Genomic DNA, 17120 nt, shown 5'->3' with positions numbered 1-17120 from the left:
AGCCCCGGGCGGTGCCCACGCAGACGCTGGGACCTGCTGGAGAACGGCGTCCTAGAGGAGCAGGTGAAGCTCAGTAGGAAGATGGGGCGCACCTGCCTGAGCTCAGCGGGCTGGGCTGCGCAGCCTCACTTCCAGGGGCTCACCCTCCAGCAGACGGGCAACCCCCAGGGGCCCGGGCCTTCGAGGGGTCCCTCTGCACCCCCTGCTGTCGGGGCTTCTGCCTGAGCCTCTCCCTGCAGCCCCTAGGCAGCTTTTTAAACCTCGACCAAAGCGGAAAGCAAGTGGAAACAGTATAGCTCTTTGCAGGAAAAAAGAAAAAACAAAGCTTTTCTCTAAAGAAAGAAAGACCTCTCTAATAACCAGCCAGGGAAGAAATTACTTCCTGATCTTCAACACTGAGGTCAGAACAAAGGCAATATTAACTCCCAATTATTTGTGAAGGGTTCAGAATTCAACTCCAACTGGTCCCCTGAATTCATCAGACACTACTAACATAAAAATTAAGGTTTTCGGTATTGTGGTTTGGCCAGCAATTTTGGAAAGATTTCTTCATTTTAAATATTAAAAAACTGGGTTTTGAAAAAGTACAAAAACTTTTCCTTTTTTGAATAAACAGGAAATAGATGATGGTGAGTTAATCGCAAAGCCGAATATTTAACATTTCTTATGCTAATCTTGCCAAAAGCCTCTGTACAGTTTTATTAGAATTCGCATTCTGTGTATAGGCCTGAAAAGGAAAGTTTTAAATGTACGTATCTATAAAAATAATTATACATGTTTTTTGTTAAAAGAAAATCAGCTGACTTCTCCCTTCCCCTTTCCCTAGCAGCCTCATGCTAGGGAGCATGTGGAGCATACAAAAGGAAATACTCTTGAGAGGCTTCCTGTTTTGGAAGGTTTAACTCAATTTAAATTCCTTGCTGTATCAATGAGCGAATTCAGAAATGAAGGTCCCGGAAAAGAGCCACGTGCGCCCTCTGCCGGCGATCATAGGGCCAAGTAAAGCATCTCCATTCAGTGCAAAACTTGCCAACAAGACCGAAGAGACAATGGTGGAGAGCGTCTGGAAGTTCAGGTCACTGCTTCTGTTGGAAAATGTGGCATAGCAAGCTTCAGCGATGTTGCTCACAGCGGTGTTTTTCTTTGTGATAATCTTCCATAAAGACCCAGAACATGTAGTAGTTAGCCTAAGGCTCTGTAAGAGTGCGTTACTTCCTGGTCTCCTTCATGGAAATGTAAGTCTTCAGCGTAGCATCCACAGCCCCCAAGCCCAATGCCTGGCACATAACAGGGGCACGATAAATGTCCACTGAATGAATGAACATCTACGAAGGAGACTCTGGATTCAAGGTGCCAATAGTGCTGATTTAGGTACAATGCATAGGCAAGACAGGATTTCCTAGTCATAGCTGGAGCCTCTCAATGACATGATGAAGAGCTTTCGAAGAGCTTTTTAAAGAGCTTTTGAAGGCCATACTTAGTTCAGGAAGGGAATCTTTTTTTTTTAAGATTTTATTTTATTTATTTGACGGAGAGAGACAGCGAGAGAGGGAACGCAAGCAGGGGGCGTGGGAGAGGGAGAAGCAGGCTTCCCACGGAGCAGGGAGCCCGATGCGGGGCTTGATCCCAGGACCCTGAGATCATGACCTGAGCCGAAGGCAGACTAATGACTGAGCCACCCAGGTGCCCCTATGAAGGGAATCTTAATGAATTTAGCAACATGTGGCTTAGCAGCTTTCCTGGAAGGGTATCTAAGTTCATCCAGTAGCTGCATATCCCTTAACAGGTTACAAAGTGTCTTCACAGGTATCTCATTTGATCTCAATAGCCCTGAGCAGTGATTATCACCCCTATTTTACAGAAGGGCCCTGAGCCCGAGAAAGGTGGAATAATGCTTTCATGGCAATCAAGTGATAAGCTAAGATTCACACAGGTTTTCTGTCTCCCAGCTCTAAGCTATTCCCACCTCCTCCAAGGCTTCATAAGATTTAATGGTCTCCTCGTATTCTCAGTGTGGCTGAGGCTAAAATTAGAGGGGACAGTCACAGCTTTTAAAGATCGCCCTAGTAAGTCATATCATGGGCATCTCCTCTTATTACTCTTGACAGCCAGATGATGGGAATTACGAAGGCTGGGCTGGTCAGGCTGCACGCCACCAAATGGATGGACAACCTTTTTAATAGCTTTCTCTTCCCCGGTCATTGACCAGGACATTACACATAGACTTGCGTCTTCCTGCATCATAAAATTTGGCTCAGGCGGAAACTTTTGAACACTTCCCAGAAAGTGGACCAAAAAGCCTTGCGCTGGGTCAGTGGTCAAAGAGATTTATAAGTTAGTACCGGAGTGACCCCTACTCAGTGTTTGCTAGTGACTTGGTTGGTCTGTTTGATTTCAGGGAAAGCAAACAAAACCCAGCAGCCAATGTTTGCTTAGGTCCTGACTTCACTTGGAGAACAAATCTGTGAGGAATGTGCTAGCGAGAGCCATTTCATGCTTGTGTACACGATGTTCCTCAGCTTACCTTGCCTTTCCCATCTGCCAAACACACCCCTCTTCAGCCTGCAGGACCCAGAGCAAATGCCACCTTTCTCGACACCCCCCGCTCCCAAACGCCCTGTGCTTACTCATCTCGAGCTCTTATCGCAATGAATTGTAACCTGTTTTTTCCTGTCAGTTTCCCCCGTGACATGGAGTTCTTTAAGAACAGAGACCGCACCTTTAATCTCTATAGGAAAGACAAATGTTGGCCTCCAGAGATGAGCCCCAGACACCTAGACCACAGTCAGTGGCTTTCCAACTCTTGTGATCACAAACTACAGTAATAAATACATTTTATTTTAGATCATAATCCAGGAGCAGATATTTATGGGTATCTATACTAGTCCATGATTGTTTTACAAAACTGAAAAAAAAAAAAACCTCACAAAATAAATGCTACTATCTGGGATTTCGTTTTCTGGTTTATTCTCTATTATTTTTTCAAATGTGTATTGATTAATTTTATGGTGCCCTAATGAATGACAACCTGCCGTTGGAAAAATATTGGTGTGATTGACTTCATCTGGCCCCGACTCCCATTTTCCGTCTGCAGCTACTGGACGCCTTCAAACTGGGGGAGAAGGAAGGAGTTCCGACTAGGGGATGCAGAGGGGAAGAGAGGAATGAGCACAACCCAGTAATTTTAAGAAAATCTTCCTATTCCGTTTTTAGCCCCTTGGCCTGGGTCTGAGTTCCTATTGGTAGGACTGAGTGTTAGAAACTAACTAGAATGTTTGTGAGAAACCCTATAAAACTTTGGGTACAGACAAGACAGCTTCAGGGTCTAGATCAGGAAAGAGTAAACTACAACGTTTGGGCCAAATCCACCCATCCACCTGTTTCTATAAATCAAGTTTTACTGAAACACAGCCACACCCATTAATTTGCATATTGGTCAGGCTGCCTTTTTTTTTTTTTTTTTTGCTGCTTTTGCTATAACTTCAGATCCGGGTAGTTGGGATCAAGGCGGCATGACCTATAAAGCCGAAAATATGTACTATTTGGCCCTTTGCGGGGAAAGTTTGCCCACCTGCGGTATAGACAGGAAGTGTTCCCCAAGTCTCTGGGAGGAAAGCACCTGACTCTGAGGCCTCCAAGGGGCAGCTTCTTTCTTTCTCCAGACAGACCATCTTATCCCTTTGCCAGCACTCACAGGCCAGGGATGCGTGTGAGCAGCAGCAGAGCCTGAGCCGGAGAGGCCGACCAGGGCAGGTTCCGGGTGGGAACCACCGCGGCAGGTTGCAGCATTGCCCTTGGAAGTATCTGGAAGCACTGCGGGTGTTAGTGTTGTGATTGCAAAGATAGGGACCCTTGAACCTGCTGACACTGGGGATTCGTTTGCAAACCCACTGCCTGGTTCTAAATAAATAATAAATGTATGGCTTAAATGAGAAACAGATTGTCATATGGCATGGAAACGGGGAATTATCGGACCTCCTCTGGAAGGCAGTGCCAGAAAGGAGCCTGCAGCCAGGACTGAAATTCTCTCTCCTGCTTAGAGATCAAGACACCTTTTTGCCACAGCTTTGGCAACTAGCATCAAAGATGAAGATTAGGATTATAGCTAACAATAAATAAATATTATGTACTTATCAACCGCTAAGCATTATTCTAGATTCTTTATACGTAGCAATTCATTTTTATTCTCTTGACAAGAAATTCCACTTGAATCTCATTTTATAGCTGAGAAAACTAAAGCACAGAGAGGTTATGTAACTTGCCCAAGGAGAACCAGCTACTACTAGGTGGCAGAGCCAGAATTTGAAAACGGGATGACCTTTGTCGTTGAAAGAAAGAGAATGGATTGCTAAGATGTTGGCTCATTTGTTGAATCCAGTGGGTTTTGTTTTTTTCCTCTTTGCTTCCATCTAAGAATTCCTTTATTTAGTGAATCTCAAGGAATGTGCGCTTTGTTCTTTCCGTTTTTATCTGTAATTGGTCTAGAGGTGGGCATGTGACTACCGTTTGGGTCAATAAGATGTAAGAAGCCTGCCGGGTGCTTCTGAAAAAGATCTCCTCTCATGAAAACCCCGCTCCCAGGCAAAGGCGAGCGAAAGACGGATGGAACTCGGCCGCTGCATGATGCTGTGCAGTCACCATTCTCTCCCGGAAGAGCTTACCTCTGGATTTCCTGTTAGTGAGACTAATAAACCCCTATTGTTCAGACCATTTTCAGCCAGATATTCTGTCACTTAGGCAGTCTCCATTCTATTCTGCTGCTCTCTTTCCTTCATAGCTCTGTCATGATCAGAAAGTCTCTGATTTATTGACTTGTTTCCTTATCCCCCGCTTTTGCTTCTAGAACATAAACTCCAGAGAACAGGGCTCTTCCATCTGCTACTCACTGCTCTGTCCCCCAGGATTCGAGACCATGTCTGGCCAAAGTACTGGGGAATCTAAATGTAAACCCAAGAGGCTCACAGTTCCGTGGGGAAACAGAAAAACAAGACAGTTATAATGCAATATAATAAATGTCACCTTAGAGGTAAAAATCACAGAAGACTGCTAAGGGACTGAGCCTTGTAAAACTGTTAGGACCAGGCTGGTCTCAGATTTTCATAGATGAAAGCAGAAGCCTTATTATTTTAAAGCTTGCTTTTGAAGGAGATTGCAAAGCATTCCTTTAAACCAGGCAATCCAGTTATGCAAAATGTAAGTAAGGGTCATCCTTTTGGGAGGTACCCCAAATGCCTGAAGTTTCAGAAGTTGTGGCCTTTGGGTAAATGGCACTTGGGTTTAAGAGAGCCCTATCTCCACAAACTTGGTTGCTTCCTGGTGGTCTTGGTGGCTCCTAGGGAGTCAAGTGAGCTCTTCCCAAGAGCAGTTTTCTGCAGAAAGGAGGCACAGGCCTGGTCATCCCCACCTGCTCATAGGAACAGAGTTGGATTTGGCTTTCTCCATCCAGCCTGGACTGGCCTGTTAGTGTCCTTCAGGATAGAATCTCTAGAAATTATAACATGAATGTCTGAGGAGATCGAACAATTGAAAACATCCTGAAAATGGACGGATACTGTGTTGTAACATGATGGTCCTATAAAACCAAATGAACAAATACGTGCGATAACAGACTCTCGGCACTGATGTGATTGTCAGGGCATGGGGGGGTGGGCAGGGGGAAGGCAGGAATCTCCCTGCGGGAAGCAGCAATGTCCTGTGTCAGTAATCCTGGGGAGAGGGAAATCTTGGGAGGAGAAACAGACTGGAGAGGCGGGCCTCAGACCTGGCAGACGAGGACACTCCTCTCTCTAGGGAAGGGGTAGACAAGCTTCTTCTGTAAATATCCAGATAACAGATATTTTAGGCTTTGCTGGCCATACCTATGGTTGCTGTCACAATTACTCAACTCTGCCATTATAGCACGCAAACAGCCATAGACAATACATAAATGATCGGCCAGGGCTGTGTTCTAATAAAACCTCACAAGACAGGCAGCAAGCTGGGTTTGGCTCATGGGCCATAGTTTGTCCACCTCTGTTTTAGAGCATCGTGGCGATAGGGCCTGGGAACCAGGGAAGGTAGACATGCCATGGGCAGGTAAGCCTAACTCCAAATAGATGCTTGTCCAAGAGCTATGCCAAAGGGCTACCTTCTGGGGGCGCCTGGGTGGCTCAGTCGGTCAAGCGTTTGCCTTCGGTTTGGGTCATGATCTCGGGGTCCTGGGATCTGGCCCTGTGTCAGGCTCCCTGCTCAGCGATAAATCTGCTTCTCCCTCTCCCTCTGCCTCTCCCCCGCCCCCCCAGCTGGTGCTTTCTCTCTCTCTTTCAAATAAATAAAATCCTAAAAAAAAAAAAAAAAAGGCTACCTTCCAGAACCCTCTAAGGATGTGAGCTCTGAAGATACCTGTTTCTAATAGCAGCTGTGAGATAGTGCCTGTTACCTCTCTTGCTAACTCCTAAACTTCTCTTCAGGTAGAGGTCACAGCCTTGGCCTAGTGTGTTAAAGGAAGTAAGAGAAGGACCTGCCCCACACTTGGGACCCAGGAGCAAAGGGGACAGCTATTCTCTGACCCTCAGATGTGGTGGTGGCACCAGTGGGCCCCAGCAGAGGATGGGGTCCCCAGAGAAGGCAATTGTTGAGGAACAGGAGAAGCATGTTCCTGAGAGAAGGAAGCAGCGGGCCCCGTAGGAAAGAGAGCTCATCGCTGCAGACACTGCTCTGTAGGCACATGGGGGCGTGAGCCGCCAGAACTAGGGGTGCTTAAGGAAAAGGGGGTCTTCTTTTCTAAACATGGGAAGCAAAGACTGGATGTTCTGGTTGCTCATCTTTGAGTCCCCGTAGCACACATGGGAAGCACAGAGTCGGTGGTCACCCAGTTGTTCCTCCACTGACCGACTGCACCCACCCTGTCCTGCATGAGCCGTTAGACTCAACTCAGCACAGTGACCGTGGCAGTTAGAACCAAGAACCGAAGTTAACTGGGCCAGAGAGAGGAATTGCTTTAATTGAAACCACAAGGGGTCATACAGATTTGCTCAGCTTCCGCCCCACCAGGGAGAAAAGCCCTTCGTTGTCACACATGGTAGAGGAATAACTTTGACAGATCACCTCAAACCGCTCAACGGAGTAGCCAGCCTCCCTCACAGCAGCCTCTATTGCCTCCCGGCCCAGGCAGAGGCTGGAGAACCTCTGCTCGCCGATCATGTAGTAGCTGCTCTTCAGGGCGTCCACCACCACCAGGAAGCCCCCCGGCTTTAGCAGGCTGCCGAGGTTCCTGAGGGCTGCGCAGTAGGCAGGGAGGTCTGGGCAGGCGGCGTCCAGGCACAGCGTGCTGAGCAGACAGTCGGCCAGGGGCAGGGACACGGCGCCCAGAGGCCGGCTCTGAGTCACGTCGCACTTCAGGACCTCTCTGACCACGCGCCGCAACTTCTCCTCCTTCTCCAGCCCCTTGGCTCTGAAATACACAAACTGATAAATACCACCTGCCACGCTGTACTCATGAAAACCCCAGATCTCTTTGGTCGGGGCTGAAAATGGCAGGGTCATCCCAAGTGTTATATCCTTGGGGACATCCCTGTTGGAAAAATGGACAAAGGAGACACAGAGGACCCTTTCGGCATATGAATGTGACCACGTTACCCCGTGCTGGGCTAAATCTCTTTATGAAGTGGGTAATAACATGAAAATGATAATGAAAGTACCTACCAGACTGGAATTATTCTTCCTCCACTGCTTAGAATAGTGCCTGGCTCGTTTATTATTATTATTATTATTATTATTATTACCATTATTACTACTACTACTTATTTGTTTATTAATTATTACACTTGTCTCCTCTGCCAAACTACAACATGGCAGCCACTTGACCGATACATATCAGGCAATAATGGCTTTAAAATGTGGAAACAGGGACACCTGGGTGGCTCAATCATTAAGCATCTGCCTTCGGCTCAGGTCATGATCCCAGGGTCCTGGGATGGAGCCCCGCATTGGGCTCCCTGCTCAGCGGGGAGCCTGCTTCTCCCTCTCCCATTCCCCCTGTTTGTGTTCCTTTCTCTCTCTCTCTCTCTCTCTCTCTCTCTCTCTCTCTGTGTCAAATAAATAAATAAAATCTTTTAAAATGTGGAAACAGTATTTCTGTGTAGCTACTGATCAGGCTGGAGGAGTGAGTGGGGTCATCCATAGACATTTACAGAAATGGTGGATAACACAACACAACCATGGCCAGGGCCCCTCTAGGAAAGGAGAAAACCAACACTTGCCATTCTTGAACCCCGAAACATATTCCAGATAGAGAGTGTGCTTTCTCAAGGGGATCATTTTCTCGGCAGTCTTGCTCAGAATACTCTCCTTTTCTGCCAAATCAGTGGGGTTTCCTGAGAGGAGACCAGTTTGTAAAAGAGGCGGAGAAGGCAAGGGCAGGAGATGGAATAGAGTGCCTTGGATCTTTCTGGAATTTGTTAGCGGAGGCATGAAGGAACAAGCTGACAGATGAGCAAAATTAAATGAGCATATAGAGTGCACAGGAGAAACTGAAGAAAGAGACAAGGAGAAAGCAGTAGCAGAAAGTCAGAGAGCTAAGAGAAAAACGAGAACAAATGTGCAAAGTGCCCAGAAGGCCACAGAGCCCAAATAATAGGAGTGATGACTGGATATCCAGAGCTTTGAGGAAGTCAGTCAACAGAGAGAACACCAGGGGTGCCAATCCAGGCCTACATTCAGGCAACACACAGTCCATTGGCTCCAGAAGAAGACAGCCTCTCAGGCAGCAAGGCTTGATGAAGAGAATGGACCAACAGAGGATGGCCCAACATCAGAGCAGATGAGAAAGGGACTTACCCCGGACCACTTCTGGTCACGAGGAAAAGTCAATGGTTTAAATAAAACTTGGAAATGTACCTCCACATAGAATGATTTGAGATAACAGCAATTAGTTGTGAACATCCTATTTCAATATTTAGTTAAAATCTTAAACCCAGGAGCACCTGGGCGGCTCAGTCAGTTAAGCGTCTGCCTTGGGCTCAGGTCATGATCCCGGGGTCCTGGGATCGAGCCCCACATCGGGCTCCTTGCTCAGCAGGGAGCCTGCTTCTCCCTCTCCCTCTGCCTGCCACTCCCCCTGCTTGTGCTTGCTCTCTCTAATAAATAAATAAAATCTTAAAAAAAAAAAATCTTAAGCCCAGTGCAAAATCAGCTATTTATAAACATCCTTTACATTATAATTTTCCACTTAAGAGGCTTAGCAATAAGCATATGAAAAAAATTCTCAACATCTTTGGCCATCAGAGAAATGCAAATCAAACAATGAGATACCACTTCACATCCACTAGGACGACTATAGTAAAAAAGACAGACAATCACAAGTGTTAGCAAGGATGTGGAGAAATGGGGACCTCCTCACACTATTGGGGAGAATACAAAATGGTCTAGCTACTTCAGAAAACAGTCTGGTGGAAGTTCCTCAGAAGGTTCATTATAACAAATGTAGTGATCTGAAGGGGTATGTGCACCCCAATGTTTATAGCAGCAATGTCCACAATAGCCAAACTATGGAAAGAGCCAAGATGTCTATCAACAGATGAATGGATAAAGAAGATGTGGTATATATACAATGGAATATTATGCAGCCATCAAAAATGAAATCTTACCATTTGCAACGACATGGATGGAACTAGAGGGTATTACGCTAAGCGAAATAAGTCAATCAGAGAAAGACAAGTATCATATGATCTCACTGATGTGAGGAATTTGAGAAACAAGACACAGGATCATAGGGGAAGGGAGGAAAAAATGAAACAAGATGAAACCAGAGAGGGAGACAAACGATAAGAGACTTAATCTCAGGAAAACAGAGCGTTGCTGGAGTGGTGGGGGGTGGGAGGGATGGGGTGGCTGGGTGATAGACATTGGGGAGGGTATGTGCTATAGTGAGTGCTGTGAACTGTGTAAGACTGATGAATCACAGACCTGTACCTCTGAAACAAATAATATATTATATGTTAAAAAGAAAAAAAGAGAAGATAGTAGGAAGAGAAAAATGAAGGGGGGAAAATCAGAGGGGGAGACGAACCATGAGAGACTATGGACTCTGAGAAATAAACTGAGGGTTTTAGTGGGGAGGGGAGTGGGGGGATCAGTTAGCCCAGTGATCGGTATTAAGGAGGGCACATGTTAAAAAAAAGGAAGGCACGTATTGCATGGAGCACTGGGTGTTATATCATGGAATACTGCATCAAAAACTAATGGTGTAGGGCGCCTGGGTGGCTCAGATGGTTAAGCGTCTGCCTTTGGCTCAGGTCATGATCCCAGGGTCCTGGGATCGAGTCCCGCATCGGGCTCCTTGCTCAGCAGGGAGTCTGCTTCTCCCTCTCCCTCTGCCTCTCCCCCTGCTTGTTCTCTCTCTGTCTCTCTTGCAAATGAATAAATAAAATCTTTAAAAAAAACCTAATGGTGTAATGTATGGTGACTAACATAACATAATAAAATGAAATTTTTTAAAAAAGGTTCATCATAGAGTTACTGCATGACCCAGGAATTCCAAGAGAAATGAACACATATGCCCACACAAAAAATTGCACGTGGCTAATTATAGCAACATTATTCATCATAGCCAAAAGATGGCAGCCACCCAAATGTCCATCAACCTATGAATAAATAAATAAAGTGTGGTATACCCATGCAATGGAATCATAGTCAGTCGTTTAAAGGAATGAGGTGCTGATTCATGCTACAACATGGAAGAACCTTGAAAACAGGATGCTAAGTGAAAGAAACCAGAAACAAAAGGCCACATATTGTATGATTCCATTTACATGAAATGGCCAGAAAAGGCAAAGCTACAAAGACCAGGGGCAGACCAATGGTTGCCAACAGGGAGAGGATCTGGGAAATGGGACTGCTTGCCAGTGGGTACAGGGTTTGTTTGGGAAGTTATGAAAATGTTCCCGAACTGGGGTGAAGATTGCACAACTACATGGATATCTTAAGAACTATCCAATGGCACACTTTAAATGGGTGAATCACATGTGATGTTAATTTTATCTTGGGAAAGCTGTTTATACTAAAGAGAGAAAGAGAAGTAGCTAGGCAAGGTATTGGCTTCAGGAAATTCCTACCAGCCAAGAAAGCAGGAGAGACAGGGAATGATAATTACCTTTGGTTGGGTCTACCTACTCTCCTATCAAGGGTAAAATGGTAGTACGGTGACAAGTTTGTCCTGATTGGTCTGGACTTTCCCAGTTTTCCTACTGAAAATCCCATGTCCTGGGAACCCCTCTCAATCCTGGGCAAACAGGGAATGTTAGTCATTCTAAAAGCAGAGAAATCAGTTACAAAGTTTCCACTCAGCCTCCCAGAACGTGGATAATTTGACCGAACATTTTAAGAATAAAAAATAACAATACAACATTATGGAAGTCTGTGAAACACAGATTTGAACAGGTAAATTAATCTACAATTGAAAAATTCAAATAACCTATCAGCACATATGGATAGCCGAAGGTAGAGAAAAAGCCCAAGGAGTGAAAACTAGGGTGTGTTTTTGGACGTGTTTCAAGACGATCCTCTACATTGGGAACACCGCGGGGTTGTATATTTAAGTGATGACATCAGAAGTACGTTGGATCTCTGTGCCCTATTGTGTGTTAGGCTATTTGAAAGACACGCATTACCCTAGAACTAGTCCTTGCCAGTCAGTTGATGATGGAAATTGTTCCCAAGCAGTGAGAAACACTGCAAAGTCTAGAAAGCTCATGGAGAATGTGCCGATTTGAGAGGGAAATTGGCTGGAAACACCCACTGCCGTGGAGACCTGCTTATCCCTGGGTACACAGCAAACACTGGGGGACTCGGTGGCCCAGGTAGCTGTGCCAAGATGCCATCTCAGGGCTTCTGAGCGCCTGTGCTGTTCACAGGCCCAGGGAAATGGACTGGCCTTCAGCTCAAGGGGTAGGGAATCAACACACCCCAGAAAAGTGTTAGGCGGTTCCACAGGAAGCTAACAGCAGTGTGAGTGTTTCTCTAGGTCTGATGATCTGCTCTTTCCAGCACATGTAAAAAAGGGCAGCTATGTCCTCTATAAATATGCAATCTGTGAAGCCTGAGGGCACTGCAGAGGGAGGGGATACAGAGTAGGGCTCCTGAGAAGAGTGCTTGGTGAGAGTATATCCCCACACCCCAAGAAATTACTCTGAGCTTCAGAGGAGGGTCCTCCTACCCTGTCGCTGCAAGGCAGCTGGTGGGCCAGAAGGCCCTGGATGAGATCTTTCAATGACACTCACCCCGCAAAGCCCCATCCCCAGAGGTTCCAGCAGGCCCTCCTGAGGGAGAACCAGCAAAATGTGTGAAGGATATAAAAATCTACATAAGCTTGGATACCAAAGTAAGAACTGTACGAGCCAGGAATAATCATTAGTAAGCCTTTGGTACAGGCCACGATGAATCAGGTGAAAAACCGACATTTCAGGTGGGAGAGGCTGGGAAACAAAAGGCATGCAGTTATTTATTTTACAATTTTCTTTGAACCTCTGTGATGTGGCAGGAAGAGTACTGGGCAATGGAGACCCAAGAGAGAACAAACAAGAAGCAGATCCTATCGTCATGGGGATTACAGTTTGGAGCAGTCTGGGGCAGAGGGGAGAAAGAATTAATCCAACGATCATCCACAAAAGTGACAAATTAATACTGTGATAACCGCTAGGAAGGAGAGGAACATGGCGCCAACAAAGGAATGTTGGAAGCTAGAATTGCTCTGAAAGTATCAAGGAAAGCTCCTCCACAATGGAGTCAGGTAAGCAGGGACAAAATAAACGAGAGTTCACTAGGCCATGGAGAGTAGGGAGGGGAGGGGGATATCCCAGTAAATGGAAACAGCACATGCAAAGGCCATGTGGTGGGTGGAAAGAGGAGGGAAGGCTGATGAGGCTGGATCTCAGGAAACAAAGCAGAGCATGGTTGAAAAGGGAGGAGATAGGGGTCAGCAGGTGCCAGACGAGACAGATCTTTGGGGACCATGTTAAGAATTTTGCTTTTTACCCTTTTTATCCTATTCATGGGAAGATATGAAGGGGTGGTGCTAAGGAACGGAGTGGTGCAATCGGATCTACATTTTGAGGTGATCACTTTGCGACAAGAGTGGAGGTAGAAGGCGAGTTAGGAGGGAGAGGACGGTGGCTTGAACCAGGAAAATAGACTGGATAGAAAATACTGGAAGACATATACTGGTTTGAGAGAAACTCAGAGGTAAAATGGACAGAGCTTGGTGCATGCTCACAGAACATGACTGAGAGGGAGAAGGCAAGTTTGGCTTCCAGGCTCCTGGCTTGTTCAAGTAATTAGATGATGGCAACACCCAGGGAGATGAGAACAAATGGAGCAAATTTGGGAAGATCATAGTTCTATTTGGGGCACATTCAGACACATGGGTAGAAATGCTTACAATTTGAAGGAAATGGCCAGGTGAAATGTCCTCAGCCTGCCCTGTGCATTTTCCCAGAGAGAGAATGCAGGGAGAACATCTAAGAGAAAGGCATGCTTTTAAAAGGGAGAAACTTTTCCTAGGTATCACATGTCACCATGACCATCAAGATCTCGAAGTTGAGAAGGGATATCAATCTTTTACAAGACATGAAAATATAGAGATGCTTCAGCGTAGAGGAAGTTCAATAGCTTTGTGGGACATATGTGGCCCAAGTGTGTCTATTTTGGGCAACAGGCAAACGTTTTTTTAAATAGACATGAGAATCTTCGTGCGGAGAGCATTTACTTCACCTCTACAGGTGCTCAAGCTTCCTTCTGTCAGGCATGCGGAGGTAGGTGGAAGAGCTGCTCTCTGTAGAGGCATGGCGGGGCGGAGGAGGGGGGCTCCAGCTTCCCCAGAATCCTCCTGGTGGCCCTGAGGACTGAGGAGAACTTGCAGAGCATACCTGTAACTCATTCCCACTCACCAGCACCTTCTGGTATATCTGCTGGGAAGCTCTGTTCTAGACACCAGTATTTCTCAAACTGTAAAATGCATACCATCCCCTGCAGATCTCATTAAAATGCAGAGTCCCTTGTTCTGTAGGTGGGGAGCGGGGCCTGAGATCCTGCATTCTTTAACAGGCTCCCAGGTGAGAAGGAAGCTGCTTAGTCTGAGGACCACAAGGCAGGCCATGGGCTGCAATTTTCCAGGAACCCAGAGATTCATCAGTGCAGTTTCTAGGACTTCTTAAGGTAAACGCTCATTTTCCTTGTCTCGTGCTGGAGTCATAATTTATATTTTAGCATGTGACTCTCTGACTTGATAAATAAATAATGTGAAGCCAGAATTGGGTACCAATGTCTTACAACTTCTTGGATAGTTTTAAAAATGAGTGGTATCTAAATGTATGCATCCACAGCAAAGGCTGAGGAAGAGGAGACAGCTCAAACTGTCTTTGGCAGCACAAGAAAGAGCTTCCGATAAAGAAAAAATAATCTCAAAGGAAATAGGCTGTGGGCTGATAGAGGTACTTGAAGATGTAAGAAAGACATAAGTTGAATGGGATCACTATCATTCTCAAAATAGTCGAAGCCACAGGATCTAGCACAAGGATAAGAGTGAGAATGCAGAATTTTACTGCCAAAAAATACAGTTCCTTACTCGAACAGCGATTGGGAAGGGACAGTTTCTCAGGAGCCAATTGTTACAAGCTGATCACTCTGGCATGAGATAAGCAGCAATGCTTTTAGTATCTTGCTAGATTTTAAGGGTTCACTTCTGAATGAGATGAAAAGGCTTGTGATACCCAGGGAAATTGAGAAGAAAGTTCTAAAAGCCTTTTTGACATATGATTTGGGCCTCAGAAAGGTATATTGTCTGACTGACTGAAAAACTCTTTTATAAACTTTCCCTGAAATTCTATAAATCCTGGGGAATTCCTTATTTATTCAATAACTTTGAATATTGCCCAAATCCTCATGACTACCGGGTTTGTATTTTTATTCCCTAGTTAATACCAGTTTCATCTGTGGAATCACCTGGTCGATAGAAAAACAAAAGGTTTGAAATTACATTTATTTTGAAGAACATTATCTTCAGTTTGAAGACTATAGCTAGCATAAAATTCTAAGTAAGGGGTTTATAGGTTAAAATGGCATATGAAAGTAGCCTCTCAACTTCTTATCAAATGCCAGTGGGGGGGGCAGAAATAAATACTTAGGCAATAGTAAACAATTTTATGGTATTGTTCACCTGTAAAGGCAACAAAAACATGTTTCCAATATAGACGGGCTTAGAAAATGTCACTTGTGTGTTCTTCTTGAAAACATTATTTTGAAGGCCTATTCAATGGACCAAAAGATGAATCAGAATTAAAAACTAAACAACTAGAAAAATCATATAAAATGATCATAAAATTAAAATGTTCACATAATTGCAAATATGATTACAAACTGAAAGCAAATGTCCAAACTGATCTTGAAAGAAAATATGAAAATGATGCATTAAATTACAATATTTGGATTTAAAATCTCCAATTTTTTAAAAATATTTTTATTTATTTATTTGATACAGAGAGAGAGCGCACATGCAAGTGAGCGCATGAACAGGGGAGGGGCAGAGGGAGAGAGAGAAGCAGGCTCCCCACTGAGCAGAGAGCCCGACATTGGGCTCGATCCCAGGGCCCTGGGATCATGACCTGAGCCAAAGGCAGATGCTTAGCCGGCTGAGCCACTCAGGCATCCCTAAAATCTCCAATTTTAACAAGAAACACTGGGGAGAGAGATGACAGAAGGACTTTGGGTATCAAAAATTAATAAGTTCCTCATATTATGAGGAAGAAAATAATTACTGATTCTTACCTGACATTGGTAAGATGAGAGAATTTGTCTCCAGCACACCTACATTTTAAGAAATACTAAAAGAAGTTCTTCTAATGGGAGAAGGGAGCAAGATGGCGGAGGAGGAGGAGACCTGGATTTCGTCTGGTCTCAGGAATTCAGCTGGATAGGGATCAAACCATTCTGAACACCTACGAACTCAACAGGAGATAGAAAGAGAGAGTAGCAACAACTCTCTGAACAGAGAAGCGACCACTTTCTGGAAGGTAGGACGTGCGGAGAAGTGAATCCGGGGCGATATTCGGGAGGATAGACGGCGGGGGAGGGGGCCTCCGTCGGCCGCTTCTGGCAAGTGCTAGAGCCGCGGAGCACAAAATCGGACCTTTTAGAAGTCAGCTCCGCGGAGGGACGTTGCCCCAGTGGCTAAGCGGGGGTGGAATCCTCCCGGGACAGTGTGGTCTCAGGACCCTCGGGGTCACAGGAAGACCGGGGGTGCCTGAGTGCGCCAGAGCTCCCAGGGATCGGAGCGGGGAAGCCGGCTGCAGAGACGGAGCCAAGACCGGGCTCTCAGCTCGGGGTTGCCATAAACTGTGATCCGCGGCCCAGTCGGGCCACTGCTCCGCCAGCAGGGACCCAACAAGCGGCAGAGCCGGGGAGACTCCCCTCCCTCCCCCGGGAGGAGCGGCGCGGGAGCGCACCGCAGGGATCTGCTGGGTTTGGAGACTCCACACGGGGTCGGGTGCCAGAGATAGAAACGCTCGGTCACAGGCCGGGTGAGCACGGAGTGCGGCTGGAGACCGGGGACACAGGAGTGATTGACTGCTTTTCTCTGGGGGCGCACTGAGGAGCGGGGCCCCGAGTTCTCAGCTCCTCCGGGCGGAGATTGGGAGGCCACCATTTTCACCCTGGTCCTCCAAAGCTGTACCGAGAGCTTGCAGGGAACAAAAGCTCCTGAGAGCAAACCTGAGCAGCTTGCTTAGCCCGGACTCACAGGGCAGGGCAATTCCGCCTCCGGCAAAGACATTTGGGAACCACGGCCACAGGCCCCTCCCCCAGAAGATCGGCAGGAACAGCCAGCAAGCCAAGACCAAGTTTACCGATCAAGTAGAACGGGAGAACTCCAGCACTAGGGGAATACTGCACATAGAATTCATGGCTTTTTTACCATGATTCATTAGTCTTTCAAAGTTAATTTTTTTAACTGGTTTTTTTTTTTGAATATTTCTTTTTCCCTTTTTCAACCAACATCTTATCAATCCCCTTTTTAAAAAAACATTTTTATTTTTCATTTTTAGAGTCATATTCTATCCCTTCAGAGTAGTTACCCTTATTTTTGGCATATA

General features: G+C 45.9%; 1 protein-coding gene across 1 annotated transcript in view; it reads right to left on the bottom strand.

The window, feature by feature from the left end:
• Nucleotides 1–6962: 6962 nt before the first annotated feature.
• The window catches only part of NNMT (nicotinamide N-methyltransferase), a 30674-nt gene continuing 20516 nt past the window's right edge, over nucleotides 6963–17120 (bottom strand). The window contains exon 3 of the mRNA XM_025893776.2: nucleotides 6963–7432. Within this exon, the coding sequence (XP_025749561.1) occupies nucleotides 7000–7432 (433 nt within the window). The 3' untranslated portion in view covers nucleotides 6963–6999. The remainder of the gene's footprint in view (nucleotides 7433–17120) is intronic.

The sequence above is a fragment of the Callorhinus ursinus genome, unplaced genomic scaffold (assembly GCF_003265705.2).
Source record: "Callorhinus ursinus isolate GAN/ISIS: 27379988/994484 unplaced genomic scaffold, GSC_fseal_2.0 scaffold19, whole genome shotgun sequence".
In the NCBI taxonomy this organism is placed as follows: domain Eukaryota; kingdom Metazoa; phylum Chordata; class Mammalia; order Carnivora; family Otariidae; genus Callorhinus; species Callorhinus ursinus.
This window is presented reverse-complemented; position numbering and strand designations above follow the sequence as displayed.